Source organism: Dendrobates tinctorius, unplaced genomic scaffold (genome assembly GCF_039654945.1).
Source record: "Dendrobates tinctorius isolate UK_male_01 unplaced genomic scaffold, ASM3965494v1 ptg000155l, whole genome shotgun sequence".
NCBI classification, from domain to species: Eukaryota; Metazoa; Chordata; class Amphibia; order Anura; family Dendrobatidae; genus Dendrobates; species Dendrobates tinctorius.
The window spans coordinates 6736860-6750644 of NW_027361822.1; the positions used below are offsets into that span (position 1 = coordinate 6736860).

Sequence of the window (13785 nt, forward strand, 5' to 3'; positions counted from 1 at the left end):
AAAGAATGGGAGGACTAGGTCTAAGCAGCAGCACATGTGAAAAAGACTTGGGTATACTAACAGATCACAGACTGAACATGAGTCAACAGTGTGATGCAGCATCAAAAAAGGCAAATATAATTCTGGGATGTATTAACAGAAGCATACAGTCTAGATCATGTGAAGTCATTATTGCCCTCTACTCCTCTTTGGTCAGACCTCATCTGGAATATTGTGTCCAGTTTTGGGCTCCACATTTTAAAAAAGACATCAACAAACTGGAGCAAGTTCAGAGAAGAGCAATCAGAATGGTGACCGGTCTGCAAACCCTGTCTTATGAGGAACGGTTTCAGGATTTGGGAGTATTTAGCTTGCAAAAAAGAAGACCGAGAGGAGACGTAATAGCTGTCTACAAATATCTCAAGGGCTGTCACATTGTAAAAGGATCATCTTTATTCTCATTTGCACAAGGAAATACTAGAAGCAATGGGATGAAACTAAATGGGAGGAGGCACAGATTACATATTAGAAAAAACTTTTTGACTTTGAGGGTGATCAATGAGTGGAACATGCGGCAACGGGAGGTGGTGAGTTCTCCTTCAACGGAAGTCTCCAAAGAGAGGCTGGACAGACATCTGTCTGGGATGATTTAGCGAATCCTGCTTTGAGCAGGGGGTTGGACCAGATGGCTCAGGAGGTCTCTTCCAACTCTACCGCTCTATGATTCTACCCCTGTGTGTTATAAATTTACCTTGTACTAGGTCCAGCTCATACCAATGTTTTAAGCTTTGAGGATGCATTTTCTTGCAGAAATTTATGCAATCAAATACTCAATGTGTGCACATAGCCTACACCCCTCCTGACCCCACACATGGCTGCACTCCGTGCAGCTTGTACAAACATGGCTCCGCTCCGTACACCTCGTACACACATGGCTCCGCTCCGTACACCTCGTACACACACTCGGCTCCACTCCGTACACCTCGTACACACGTGGCTCCGCTCCGTACACCTCGTACACCCCAGGCTCCGCTCCGTACACCTCGTACACACGAGGCTCCGCTCACCCCATACACACACGGCTCCGCTACATACACCTCGTACACACACGGCTTCGCTCCGTACACCTCGTACACACGCGGCTCCGCTCCGTACACCTCGTACACACGCGGCTCCGCTCCGTACACCTCGCACATACACGGCTCCGCTCCGTACACCTCGTACACACACGGCTCCGCTCCATACACCCCGTACACACACGGCTCCGCTACATACACCTCGTACACACACAGCTTTGCTTAGTACACCTCAGGCTCCGCTCCGTACACCTCGTACACACACGGCTCCGCTCCGTACACCCCGTACACACACGGCTCCGCTCCGTACACCTCGTACACACACAGCTCTGCTACACCCACACTGTAAACCCCTCCTGACCCCACACATGGCTGCACTCCATACAGCTTGTACACACACGGCTCCGCTCCGTGCACCTCGTACACACATGGCTCCGCTCCGTACACCTCGTACACACACTCGGCTCCACTCCGTACACCTCGTACACCCCAGGCTCCGATCCGTACACCTCGTACAGACGCGGCTCCGCTCCGTACACCTCGTACACACGCGTCTCCCCTCCGTACACCTCGTACACCCCAGGCTCCGCTCCGTACACCTCGTACACACGCGTCTCCCCTCCGTACACCTCGTACACCCCAGGCTCCGCTCCGTACACCCCGTACACACACGGCTCCACTACATACACGGCTCCGCTCCGTACACCTCGTACACACACGGCTCCGCTCCGTACACCTCGTACACACACGGCTCCGCTCCGTACACCTCGTACACACACAGCTCTGCTACACCCACACTGTAAACCCCTCCTGACCCCACACATGGCTGCACTCCATACAGCTTGTACACACACGGCTCCGCTCCGTACACCTCGTACACACACGGCTCCGCTCCGTACACCTCGTACAGACGCGGCTCCGCTCCGTACACCTCGTACACACGCGTCTCCCCTCCGTACACCTCGTACACCCCAGGCTCCGCTCCGCTCACCCCGTACACACACGGCTCCGCTACATACACCTCGTACACACGCGGCTCCGCTCCGTACACCTCGTACATACACGGCTCCGCTCCGTACACCTCGTACACACACGGCTCCGCTCCGTACACCTCGTACACATACGGCTCCGCTCCGTACACCTCGCACACACACAGCTCTGCTACACCCACACTGTAAACCCCTCCTGACCCCACACATGGCTGCACTCCATACAGCTTGTACACACACGGCTCCGCTCCGTACACCTCGTACACACACGGCTCCGCTCCGTACACCTCGTACAGACGCGGCTCCGCTCCGAACACCTCGTACACACGCGTCTCCCCTCCGTACACCTCGTACACCCGAGGCTCCGCTCCGCTCACCCCGTACACACACGGCTCCGCTACATACACCTCGTACACACGCGGCTCCGCTCCGTACACCTCGTACATACACGGCTCCGCTCCGTACACCTCGTACACACATGGCTCCGCTCCGTACACCTCGTACACACACGGCTCCGCTCCGTACACCTCGTACACACACGGCTCCGCTCCATACACTTTGTACACACACGGCTCTGCTCCGTACACCTCTTACACACACACACACCTCTGCTACATCCACCCTGTAAACCCCTCCTGACCCCACACAGAAACTTCCCCTCATCCAGCACCATGACAACCAGCACAGCAGAGTCCTGCCTACACTGAGGCCCCTGATCATGTGACCCCTGACTCCTCCCCTCCTGTGATCTCATCCCAGGTCCTGTGCGCACAGAGCAGCCATATATGTGGTGTGCGGCTCTGCAGGTGGAGGTAGGTGCTGGAGAGTCCCCATTACTGGGCTGCACAGGGGGCAGTAACTCCTCCATTCCCGGAGATAGCGCCCTCTGCAGATGGAGGTAGGTGCTGGAGATTCCCCATTACTGGGCTGCACAGGGGGCAGTAACCCCTCCATTCCCGGAGATAGCGCCCCCTGCAGGTGGAGGTAGGTGCTGGAGATTCCCCATTACTGGGCGTAGGGGGCATTAACCCCCTCAGTGCTGCGGTCCCATTCCAGGAGACAGAACATGTTACTTCCCCCAGATGTAGATGTGTGAGGGGCCGGTATTTGTGCTGAGATTTACATCCTGTACATTTTGGATACGTGTAATTCCAGAAGAAGTAATAATTGACTTGGACTCCATAGTCCTGTCTGTGATAACGTTGTGTGTGAATTAGGCCTGAGATCAGAGCTTTACCACAAGAAGTTTCAGGCTATGTGCCCACGATCCGGAAGTAGCAGCGCTTTCGACACATCACTTGTTTGTTGCCGTCTTTTGAACGCAGGTGAATTTTCATGTGTTCTCTGAATCTTGCAGATTCACCGCATTCAATACAATTCTATTGATTTCATTTCTAGGTGTCTCCGCAGTAGAATTTGACATGTGGTCATGAAAGAGGTGCCGCATATCAGTGTCCGTGGGTGATCTGCAGGCGCACATGCACGCACAGTGTATATGGGATTTAACAAAATACCATCCACTATGCGGTTACAGTTGGCCGCTGCATAAACACGAATCATCACACCTGCAACAGTTCGTGATCATGGCCACATACCCTCAATGATAAATGAGTGGGGCTACATTAATTCTGACCTGACTCGCTGGTTTAAAACAGGAGATTTCTTACATGGGATCTTTATAATGTTACATCGTCATCTCCCCATTCAGGTCCCTACAATATCGGATCATCTCAGTGGAGATCTTCTATATAAGAGAATTCTCCTGAGTGACCCTACAAGGATGGATAGGGACAGGGACAAGATGGCGGAGAGGATGTTACACCTCACCCTAGAGATTCTCTTCCGGCTTACTGGAGAGGTGAGAGATTCTGATGACGTCACATTACATCATTCTTATGTATGGGAATAACAGATGGACAGAACTGGAGAGGTGAGGACTCTGGAAATGTCTGTAGTGAGATTTATTAATGTGTCTCTCCATAACCAGGATTACACAGTAGTGAAGAAGACCTCTAGTGAGCGCTGTCAGGACCCTGTGTCTGAGGGGTGGGGAAGACCCCTGAGCCCAATCACGGGGCCTCCACCTCACCCCCTGATACATGAGGACATCAATGACCAGAAGATCCTAGAACTCACCTACAAGATGATTGAGCTGCTGACTGGAGAGGTGACACTGCTGGGAATGCTGGGACATTATATAGTAACACTATGAAGGGATCAGGGGGGATGACGGTATCATTGTATGTGACAGGTTCCTATAAGGTGTCAGGATGTCACCATCTATTTCTCCATGGAGGAGTGGGAGTATTTAGAAGGACACAAAGATCTGTACAAGGATGTCATGATGGAGGTTCCCCAGCCCCTCACATCACCAGGTAATAGACAGGACTAAATACACACGGCCTATGATTATCTGCATGTAAAGAATGAATTCAGTCCCTGTATGTGTTTCCTCCAGTTCTATCCCGTAAGAGGACAACACCAGAGAGATGTCCCCATCCTCTTCTTCCACAGGCCTGTAGACAAGAAAATCCCAATGTTCCTCAGGATCATCAGGTAGATGGAGATGAGGTGTCATGAAGTGTATAGAAGGTTGTAAAGATCTTGTGTTCAGTCTTGTTTTATACACCAGTATTACACCCTGAATGACCAATTTATTGGGGACACCTGTATGGAATTTAGATATGTCAGAGGAGTTTAAGAATAGTTCTGAAGAACAGGTCATGTACACTGAAGCTGAGGACAATATTGGTAATACAGCTAACATTTCCAAGTGTACAATTCTTTAACACGGATTTGCTATAACAGAAGACCAGTTTCAATGCCATTGCTGTCTGAGTGAAAAAGAAAGAGAGAATTCAAAGAGCACAAAAATTGTATTACTGAGCAGTAGAGAACATTGTCTAGTTAGTTGAATTAAGATCTCTGTTGCATCATAATGAGGGGAGGCTCAGAATTTTGCAAAAGTCCGTCCTCTCTGGTGTCAACATTTTTGGAGATGTATTAATGGTGTGGGGAATGTTTTATTGGCGTATCCCAAGTCCCCTGATATTTCTGCATGGACTTTTGGACAGTAGGGCTTGGCGATTATTGAACTTTAAATGTCTGTCAGATGCTCTTTGAATATAATTAATGTTAGTGTCAAAAATTCAATTGTAGCCTTTCCTCCCTCAACAGGAAGTTGGCAGCTGCTAAACTACATGCTTAGGCTTAACTGCTAAGATATGAACTGCGTGCAGAGTTAGAGAACTGTTTGGAGAGCAGGAATAATTAGAAGTTTTTCGGCAGAGACACTGTTACACTCAGGTAACTGCTCAACCACTGGAGCAAAGTCTCGCTGTGTGTTCTCTTGACAGATGTGGCTGATTGATAGTGGATAAAATGATGCAAATAAAGTTTGTGCTACATATTCTTGATAATACTTTTCCTACAAGTCAAGCGTCTTTCTCATACTTTCATCTCTACTGTACTCTGTCCACCAGTACTAAAGTGGGAACCATTCTCTGAACTCCTCTCCTTGTGCCCTCTCCTACATTTCCCACACAGTTCTGTGCTTGCACGGTGCTTGAACGTTTCAGAATTTTCCATGTTTCTGCATAAATTTGACCTAAAACTGCATCAGATTTTCTCATTCTAATTTTTATTGTTTTTATAATACACAACAAAAACAATCAACAGGTTCATACAAATATACCATATGGCATAGTAACTACTGAAATAGAGAATTGTTTAGTTACAGGAAAACAAACAACTCCAGACGGTATCAACAGTAGTTTACAAAGACAATTGACAACCTGTTAAACTAAATAACAAGAAGGAGAAGAATAATAAAGAGAAGAAATGATTATAGAGACCACAAGGGCAAATCACTAAGGCAGACGGAGTATGTACTATGACACCGGCACATCAAATATCGTAAGCTAAGATAATTTCCTCCTTATCCTTTTATTTTGGTACATTGGTGAGGAGAAGAAAGATTCCCAATGAAACCATTTTGCAGCCAGTTTGTTAGTTGCCTCTTGTGTATGGGCTATCAAGGATTCCATCCAGTAAACTCTAGCCACCTCCCCAAACCATTCCTCTAGTGAAGGCGGGTCTAAGGACTTCCAGTGTTGTGGAATTACCACCTTAGCAGCCTGAAGAAGGTCCCTCAATAACGATTTCTTAAAATCATTCTTAGGCATGGGAAACTTAAATAGTAGAATTGCTTCCGGGCTTTTATGGATTGACACCCCCGTCATTTCTTTAATCGCATTAAGAACACCTTCCCAGAAGGCTGCCAATGCCGGGCTATGCCCACCATATATGTGATATCGAACCCACATGAACCCCACATCACCAGCACAAGTTGGATACTCCAGGAAACCATTTATGTAAGAACAAAGGAACATGATACCCTCTAGATACTATTTTATAACTAATTTCCTGAGCTTTAGTGGCTATATTAGATTTATGAGAGAGATGGAAACATTTATACCATTGTTCTCTTGTGAAGGTTTGATGGAGCTTCCTTTCTCACGCTTAAAAAAAAAAAAAGGGGGAAGCATTTACAGTTCTCTATCCAATAGAAGCTTATAGATATCAGAGATTGCGTGTACAGGGTTGGTGGGAGCCATATGTTCCGGATCTGCAACACAGGACTAGGGTAGAAGGGGGAAAACTGACCCTGCTCTAAGATTAGGCTGATACCCTACGATGGAGTGGGCGACTCATTCCTTGCTAATAGACCCACCGACGATCCTAGGTTAATCTCAAGCGAAGACCTATAGATAGGGGGAGGGGGTCCCTGAAAGATCTAAGGACTGGGCACAAAAGCGGGTCACCTCCTAATAGAAAACACAGAGAAGGCTGCAGAAACCAACAGAATACAGAAGCAAAGACTAGCCAAACCAGAGGTCCCAGCACTGCACCAATTACACACACCGAAGGCAAAGAAGAGCACCAAGCCAGAACTCAAGCGGATTAACACTGTTGTCCAGCAAAGACTGGGAGGCACGTGCTGGGTAATAAAGAGTGATACTATAACCTGACCCAAAACAAACCCAGCACTAGGGGAAAAAGTCCAGCAGCCAGAAGACCACAAGAAAATGGCGGACAGTCACAAACTAAACAGCTTATAACACCATACATAGAGATTCAAATGAAGAAAGGTGGCGCACCCATTCTAAGTGATTGACAAATGTAGAGGAAAAAATGCCCTAGTTTAATATATTCAAAAGAATATCTTGCTTTCTGTGGACGAACGCCTAGAATAGCTGAGAGGATAAAGACGCAAGGGGCTTCTCTTGGAGCTACCCAGAAAAAGACTTGAGGAGACACTGGATGGGAATTTAGGGTTATCTGTTATTGGGGATAACGGTCCTATTGAGTCAATTAAAATTCACTTTATGCTGGGAATGTTGACAGTTTTGAGTGTTTGTCTAAGACTAAATGGAATATTATTATTATTTATTATTATAGCGCCATTTATTCCATGGCGCTTTACATGTGAGGAGGGGTATACATAATACATACAAGTACAGTAATCTTAAACAATACAAGTCACGACTGGTACAGGATGAGAGAGGACCCTGCCCGCGAGGGCTCACAATCTACAACGGGATGGGTAAGAATACAGTAGGCGAGGGTAGAGCTGGTCGTGCAGCGGTTTGGTGGATCGGTGGTTACTGCAAGTTGTAGGCTTGTCGGAAGAGGTAGGTCTTCAAGTTCTTTTTGAAGGTTTCCATGGTAGGCGAGAGTCTGATATGTTGTGGTAGAGAGTTCCAGAGTAGGGGGGATGCGCGGGAGAAATCTTGTATGCGATTGTGGGAAGAGGGGAGTACAGAAGGAGATCTTGTGAGGATGGGAGGTTTCGTGCAGGTAAGTACCGGGTGACTAGGTCACAGATGTACGGAGGACTCAGGTTGTGGATGGCTTTGTATGTCATGGTTAGGATTTTGAACTGGAGTCTTTGGGTAATGGGGAGCCAGTGCAGGGATTGACAAAGGGGAGAGGCCGGGGAATAGCGGGGGGACAGGTGGATTAGTCGGGCAGCAGAGTTAAGAATAGATTGGAGGGATGCAAGAGTGTTAGAGGAGAGGCCACAGAGCAGGAGGTTGCAGTAGTCAAGGCGGGAGATGATGAGGGCATGGACTAGGGTTTTTGCAGATTCTTGGTTGAGGAATGAACGGATCCGTGAAATATTTTTGAGTTGAAGTCGGCAGGAAGTGGAAAGGGCTTGGATATGTGGTTTGAAAGAGAGATCAGTGTCAAGGATAACCCCAAGGCAGCGAGCTTGTGTGACTCTATAGAGTGGGAAGCCGTTTACTATAATGGATAGGTCCGTTGGGGGGGTCACCTGAGATGGGCGAAAGATGATTAATTCTGTTTTGTCCATATTACATTTTAGAAATCTAGTGGAGAAGAAGGATGAAATAGCAGACAGACATTGAGGGATTCTGTTTAGTAGGGAGGTGATATCTGGTCCAGAGATGTAGATCTGTGTGTCATCAGCATAGAGGTGATACTGAAAGCCATGAGATTCTATGAGCTGTCCGAGGCCGAAGGTGTAAACGGAGAAGAGCAGGGGCCCTAGGACTGAACCTTGCGGGACTCCGATGGATAGGGGGAGCGTGAGGAGGTGGTGTGTGAATGGGAGACGCTGAATGTCCGGTCTGCTAGGTATGACGCAATCCAAGATAGGGCCAAGTCTGTGATACCAAGAGATGAGAGGGTCTGTAGTAATAGGGAATGGCCCATTGTGTCAAAGGCAGAGGACAGATCCAGGAAGAGGAGGACAGAGTAGTGTCGCTTGGCCTTGGTGGCTAGTAGGTCATTGGTGACCTTAGGGTAGTTTCAGTGGAGTGGTGTGGCCGGAAACAGGATTGCAAGTGGTCAAGGAGGGAGCAAGAAGAGAGGTGGGAGGATAGTTCAAGATGGACATGTTGTTCCAGTAGTTTTGAGGCATAGGGGAGAAGTGATATAGGGCGATAGCTAGATACAGAGGATGGGTCAAGAGAGGGCTTTTTGAGGATAGGTGTGATTGAGGCATGTTTAAAGCTTGAGGGGAAAACACCAGTTGTTAGTGATAGGTTGAAGAGGTGGGTTAGGGTTGGGATGAAGACTGTGGTGAGGTTTGGGATGAAGTGGGATGGGATCGGGTCAAGTGCACAGGTAGTGAGATGTGATCTTGAGAGTAGAGTGGAGAGTCAATCTTCTCTAATGGTGGAGAAGTTGGTTTTGGGGGAGGAGGGCAGGGCAGGTAGGAGGAAGGGCACTGGGGGTTGTTGACCAAAACTGTCTCTGAAGTTATCAATCTTCTCCTTGAAAAATGAGGCAAAGTCTTCAGCTGAGATGAGTGGAGAGGGAGGAGGTGCTGGGGGGTGGAGGAGAGAATTGAAGGTGTTGAATAACTGTTTAGGGTTGTGAGACAGGGAGGATATGAGAGATGAGAAGTAGGTTTGTTTTGCTGCAGCGAGTGTGGCCTTGAAAGTAGTGAGGGACTGTTTGAATGTGATGAAGTCCTCATTGGAGTGGGATTTTTTCCATCTCCGCTCAGCAGCCCTGGAAGCCCGCCTCAGTTCTTTGGTCAGACTGGTGTGCCAGGGCTGTCTGTTGATTTTGCGAGCTTTGGTATGTTTGAGAGGGGCGACTGATTCCAAAGCTACAGCTATTGTGGTGTTATATAGAGCAGCAGCGGCATCCACATTGTGTAGGGAACTTCTGTCTGTAAGAGGGAGGAGGGATTAAGACAGTGAGTGTAGATCGAGATGTTGAAGATTTCTGCAAGGGTGTGCGAGTTTTTGAGGTGGGGATTGTCGACCTGAGGAGGAGAGGGAAGATAATTTAAGTAGGTTGTGGTCAGAGGGTGGAAGAGGTGAGTTAGAGAGGCTAGATAGGGAGCAGAGGCGGGTGAAGATGAATATGGATGTTATTTTAAGCTAAAATAGGCCAAGTCCAAGGTAGAGTGGAAACTGATGTATGACAAGACTCATAGGAGATATGTACCCACAGTTTAGATTCTCTGCAGTGCAGAATATCTAAGATTCTTGCATGGGTGGCCGCAAGATAGTATCTTTGGCAGTCTGGCAAACCTATACCCTCAGAATCCTTTGAAAGCGCCAAAACAGTAATACGAATTCTTGGGTGTGGGTCGCCCTCCCAGGGCTGTGGGGTATTCGGTACCGGGCCGGTATCAGCGGGATGTGCCACAGCAGCGGGGACCCGGTCCGTGGCCCTGGGCGCCCAAGTAATGGGGGGAATGTAATGATTTGAATGTAGTTAGATGAATAGTTCGTGACGCCACCTGTGGTGCTCGGCAAGGGAGGTGTTAAGCCGACGCTGCATGCAGATCCGCTGGGACTGATGGTATGGTGCAGCAAAGATGTAAAAGCTCCCCACAGGTGAAGCTGTAGTCCCAGGGCAGTGTAGATATGGTTGGCACGGGGATGTAGCGGTGCCGGAAAGATATGAAGCAGACAAGACACTGCGGGGTGCATTTTCTGTACCTTTACTTGATAAATGCAGTCCAGGGTCCTGGTTACAGATGGTACCTGAGCAGGCTAGCCTGGAAGCAACTCAGGAATTCTCTCTCAGCAGATGGGCTGTGTAGTCTCCTTCCTAGCGCTTACTTGAGGGATCTCCAGTACTGAGTTACACTAAAGTTCCTCCTGTCAGATGTTCCCAAGAACTCTACTTGTACGGCAGACAACTGTAGCCTGTTCCAGGGACTCCTCACTCCTAAGTCCCGGCTCACTATCCGTGTTGCTGTTGTGCCCTCAAGTCTTAGATGGGAGTATTGCATTTACAGCCTTCTAGTCCTCTGGTGTCTGCTGTAGGACCATCAGTGTCCATACAGCCGTGGAGACCAGGCTCCAGTTCATGCGCTCTTACGGGAGATGAGCTCTTCCTATCAGCTCTATCTCAGTGCTCCTTCCACACGTCTGCACACTTCACCCTCCGCAGACTAACTAACCACTCCTTCCTCTTGGCCCTCAGAGAGCACTCCTCCCCTTAATTCCGGTTCAGAGTCCCCCTGCTGGCCTGGAGTGGAACTGTGTTGCATGCATAGATTGACTGCGAGAGAGACCCGTCATTGCCTCCAAGCCTGGCAATACCCTCCCTGGAGGAAGGCAAAGCCACTGTGGCGACCTTCCTCCTGGGTTCGCCACAGGTGTCCCGATGACCAAACAAATTGGCTGAACTTACCTTGGACCCTCATCCAGAAGGAGGATGGGAAATACATTGGGATAGTTTATGGTAGATACAAAAGTCTACGCAATACAGTCATTTTGAGGATGTTAACCTGGCCAAAACTCTCCACGTTTCCAGAAATTAAGATCCCCCTCCATTCTGGACAAAATCGACCAAAGTCAAACCACTCTGATAAATCTGCCGAAATAAGGGTAGCCAAATAGTTAATATGATTATTTGAGTGCCATTTAAATTGAAAATTAGATTTCCATTTGCAAGGGTAGGGACATATTCATGGACTCAGATTTTTCGAGATTGATCTTAAAATTGGACCAACTACTAAAACTTGCCAGCTCAGACATCAGGAAAGGAAGCGAGGTATGTGGGTTAGTTAAATAAACTAACAGGTCATTAGCAAATGCAGAATACTTATACTCTGAACCCGCTATTTTGATTCCCCGTATTTCAGGATTAGCACGTATGGCCTCCATAAGATGCTCCATTATCAGGAAATACAACATTGTGGAGACGGGGTAACCTTGTCGGGTACCATTCTTTATAGTAAAGAGGGCCAAAAGGGAGCCATTAATTTTTAGCTGGGCTGAGTGGGAATGGTAGAGGGCTAAGATTTTTTTTAATAAAAATACAGGACCCAAACCGATGTGGCTCAGGGTTTGAGAGGGAGAAGACCATGAAATCCTAACAAAAGCCTTTTCGGCATCAAGAGATAGGATCATTAAAGGTTTTTTTTTTAGGTGTGTGCATGATTAATAATATCTATTGTTTTCAAAGTGTTATCTCGGACCTCTCTTCTTGGTACAAAACCCACCTGGTCTGGGTGTATTAAGTGAGGGAGGTGGAATTTAAGTCTGTTGGCCAACAGCTTGGCATATAATTTTAAATCTACATTTAATAAAGATATAAGCCTATAGCTACTACATGAGTTGGGGTCTTTCCCCGGTTTGGGAATGACTGCAACATGTGCCATTGTGGAATGGGGAGGAAAGAAAGTAGACTCTGATATGGAATTAAACGATTGTAATATTAACAGAGACAATTGTTCAAAAAATAGTTACAGAATTCAGCTGTGAAACCATCAGGCCCTGGATTTTTATTGCTAGGGAGATCTTGAACAGAAGCTTCAAGTTCTTGAGGATTTTCCAGGAATTTTACTGTTTCATCCAATTTTTTGGAGAGGGCTGATGTATTAATATCATTTCCCGAGTGTAGGGCAGATGTAGGTAAGTTATATATTGTAGCTTTGAATAATGTGAATGGAAGAGAGCTGCGATTTCACATGTGGTATGAACCAATTTATCTTGAGTATTCTTAATACACGGAACATTTGTTTGGGTCTTTTTAGCATTAAGAGCTTTAGCTAACATTCTTCCCGGTTTGTTACCAAACTCATAGAACCTACTCTGACCTAACTGAAATAAACGTTTACATGAAGAACTGAGTAATTTTTTTAGCTTCTAATCTTGCTTTGAGAAGATCTCTGAGGGTTGCAGTAGAGAGAGCCTTTTTATGAATTAACTCCAGCTTAGTGACTCTCTGTGAGGCTAGTTTGATTATCTGACCTCTGTCTTTTTTGATTCAGAACCCATCTTTGACAAATACCCCTCTAAGTACACATTGAGGGCTTCCCAATTAATTGTGGGGGCTGTATCATCATTTCCATGATCAACAGTGAAGTTAGATATGGAGGTTCGTACATTCGAGGCACATAATGTATCTAATAATAACGACTCACTGAGACGCCAAGACACTGATGTTATGGTAAAGGATGGTACTCATGATCTGACCAAAATATGTTTCCAATACTAGAATCTGAAAGCCAAGGTAAGGCATTTAGTTGGAGGAGGATATAGTCTAACCTACTATAAGAATCATGAGCATGGGAGTAAAAACTATAATCCCTATCTGATGGGTGCTATCATGTAATGCAATCAATGACACCACAAATTGCTGATTAGAATTAGGAGCCGACAGGTTGGATTTATACAGGGGAGCTGCAGCTATGCGATAACTACTGCTGTCATGTTAATTAATGACCATTATTCTTCTGTGATTTCATGTAATACTTCTCCATCTATTTGTGTCTTCTAAAAAAAATGTTATAGGGTTATACTACAGAAACATATGTGAGGAGCGATGAGCAATGTAAAGAGGAGATTCCTACAGATAACCGCACAGGTGGGTAGTGACCACTATATGTAGAGAAGCTACAGATTCTTCAGATCCGTTTTCTGGTATAAATTGTGTTGAATTTTTTAGGGTACGTCACTTAGACTGTTTAGCCTTGCTTTGTTTAAGCGTTGTTGTTGGCAAAGTATCAATGGACGAAATTGAAAAGGGGCATTTCAGATTGAAAAAAGGGGCCAATCTCCATATGTTTCTTCTGGCTGTACAGACCATATTACTGTAGTCAATCACCGGCCACAACACAGCTGCGTTAAGTTATTTGCTAAAGCGAGACTGACGGATTACCTAGGCCGAATTATGAGAGGAGCGTCAGGAAATCAATAAGGTGAGTATGCTATCATTATGTTAACTCATGCTGGACCATA

The 13785-nt window shown here is 46.8% G+C and overlaps 1 protein-coding gene across 1 annotated transcript in view; it reads left to right on the forward strand.

Annotated features, from left to right (window-relative positions):
- The window catches only part of LOC141051170 (uncharacterized), a 211955-nt gene that overhangs the window by 48746 nt on the left and 149424 nt on the right, over positions 1-13785 (forward strand). The window contains 6 exon segments of the mRNA XM_073548035.1: positions 2800-2856; positions 3753-3902; positions 4032-4211; positions 4296-4419; positions 4503-4600; positions 13339-13411. Of these exon segments, the coding sequence (XP_073404136.1) occupies positions 2800-2856; positions 3753-3902; positions 4032-4211; positions 4296-4419; positions 4503-4600; positions 13339-13411 (682 nt within the window).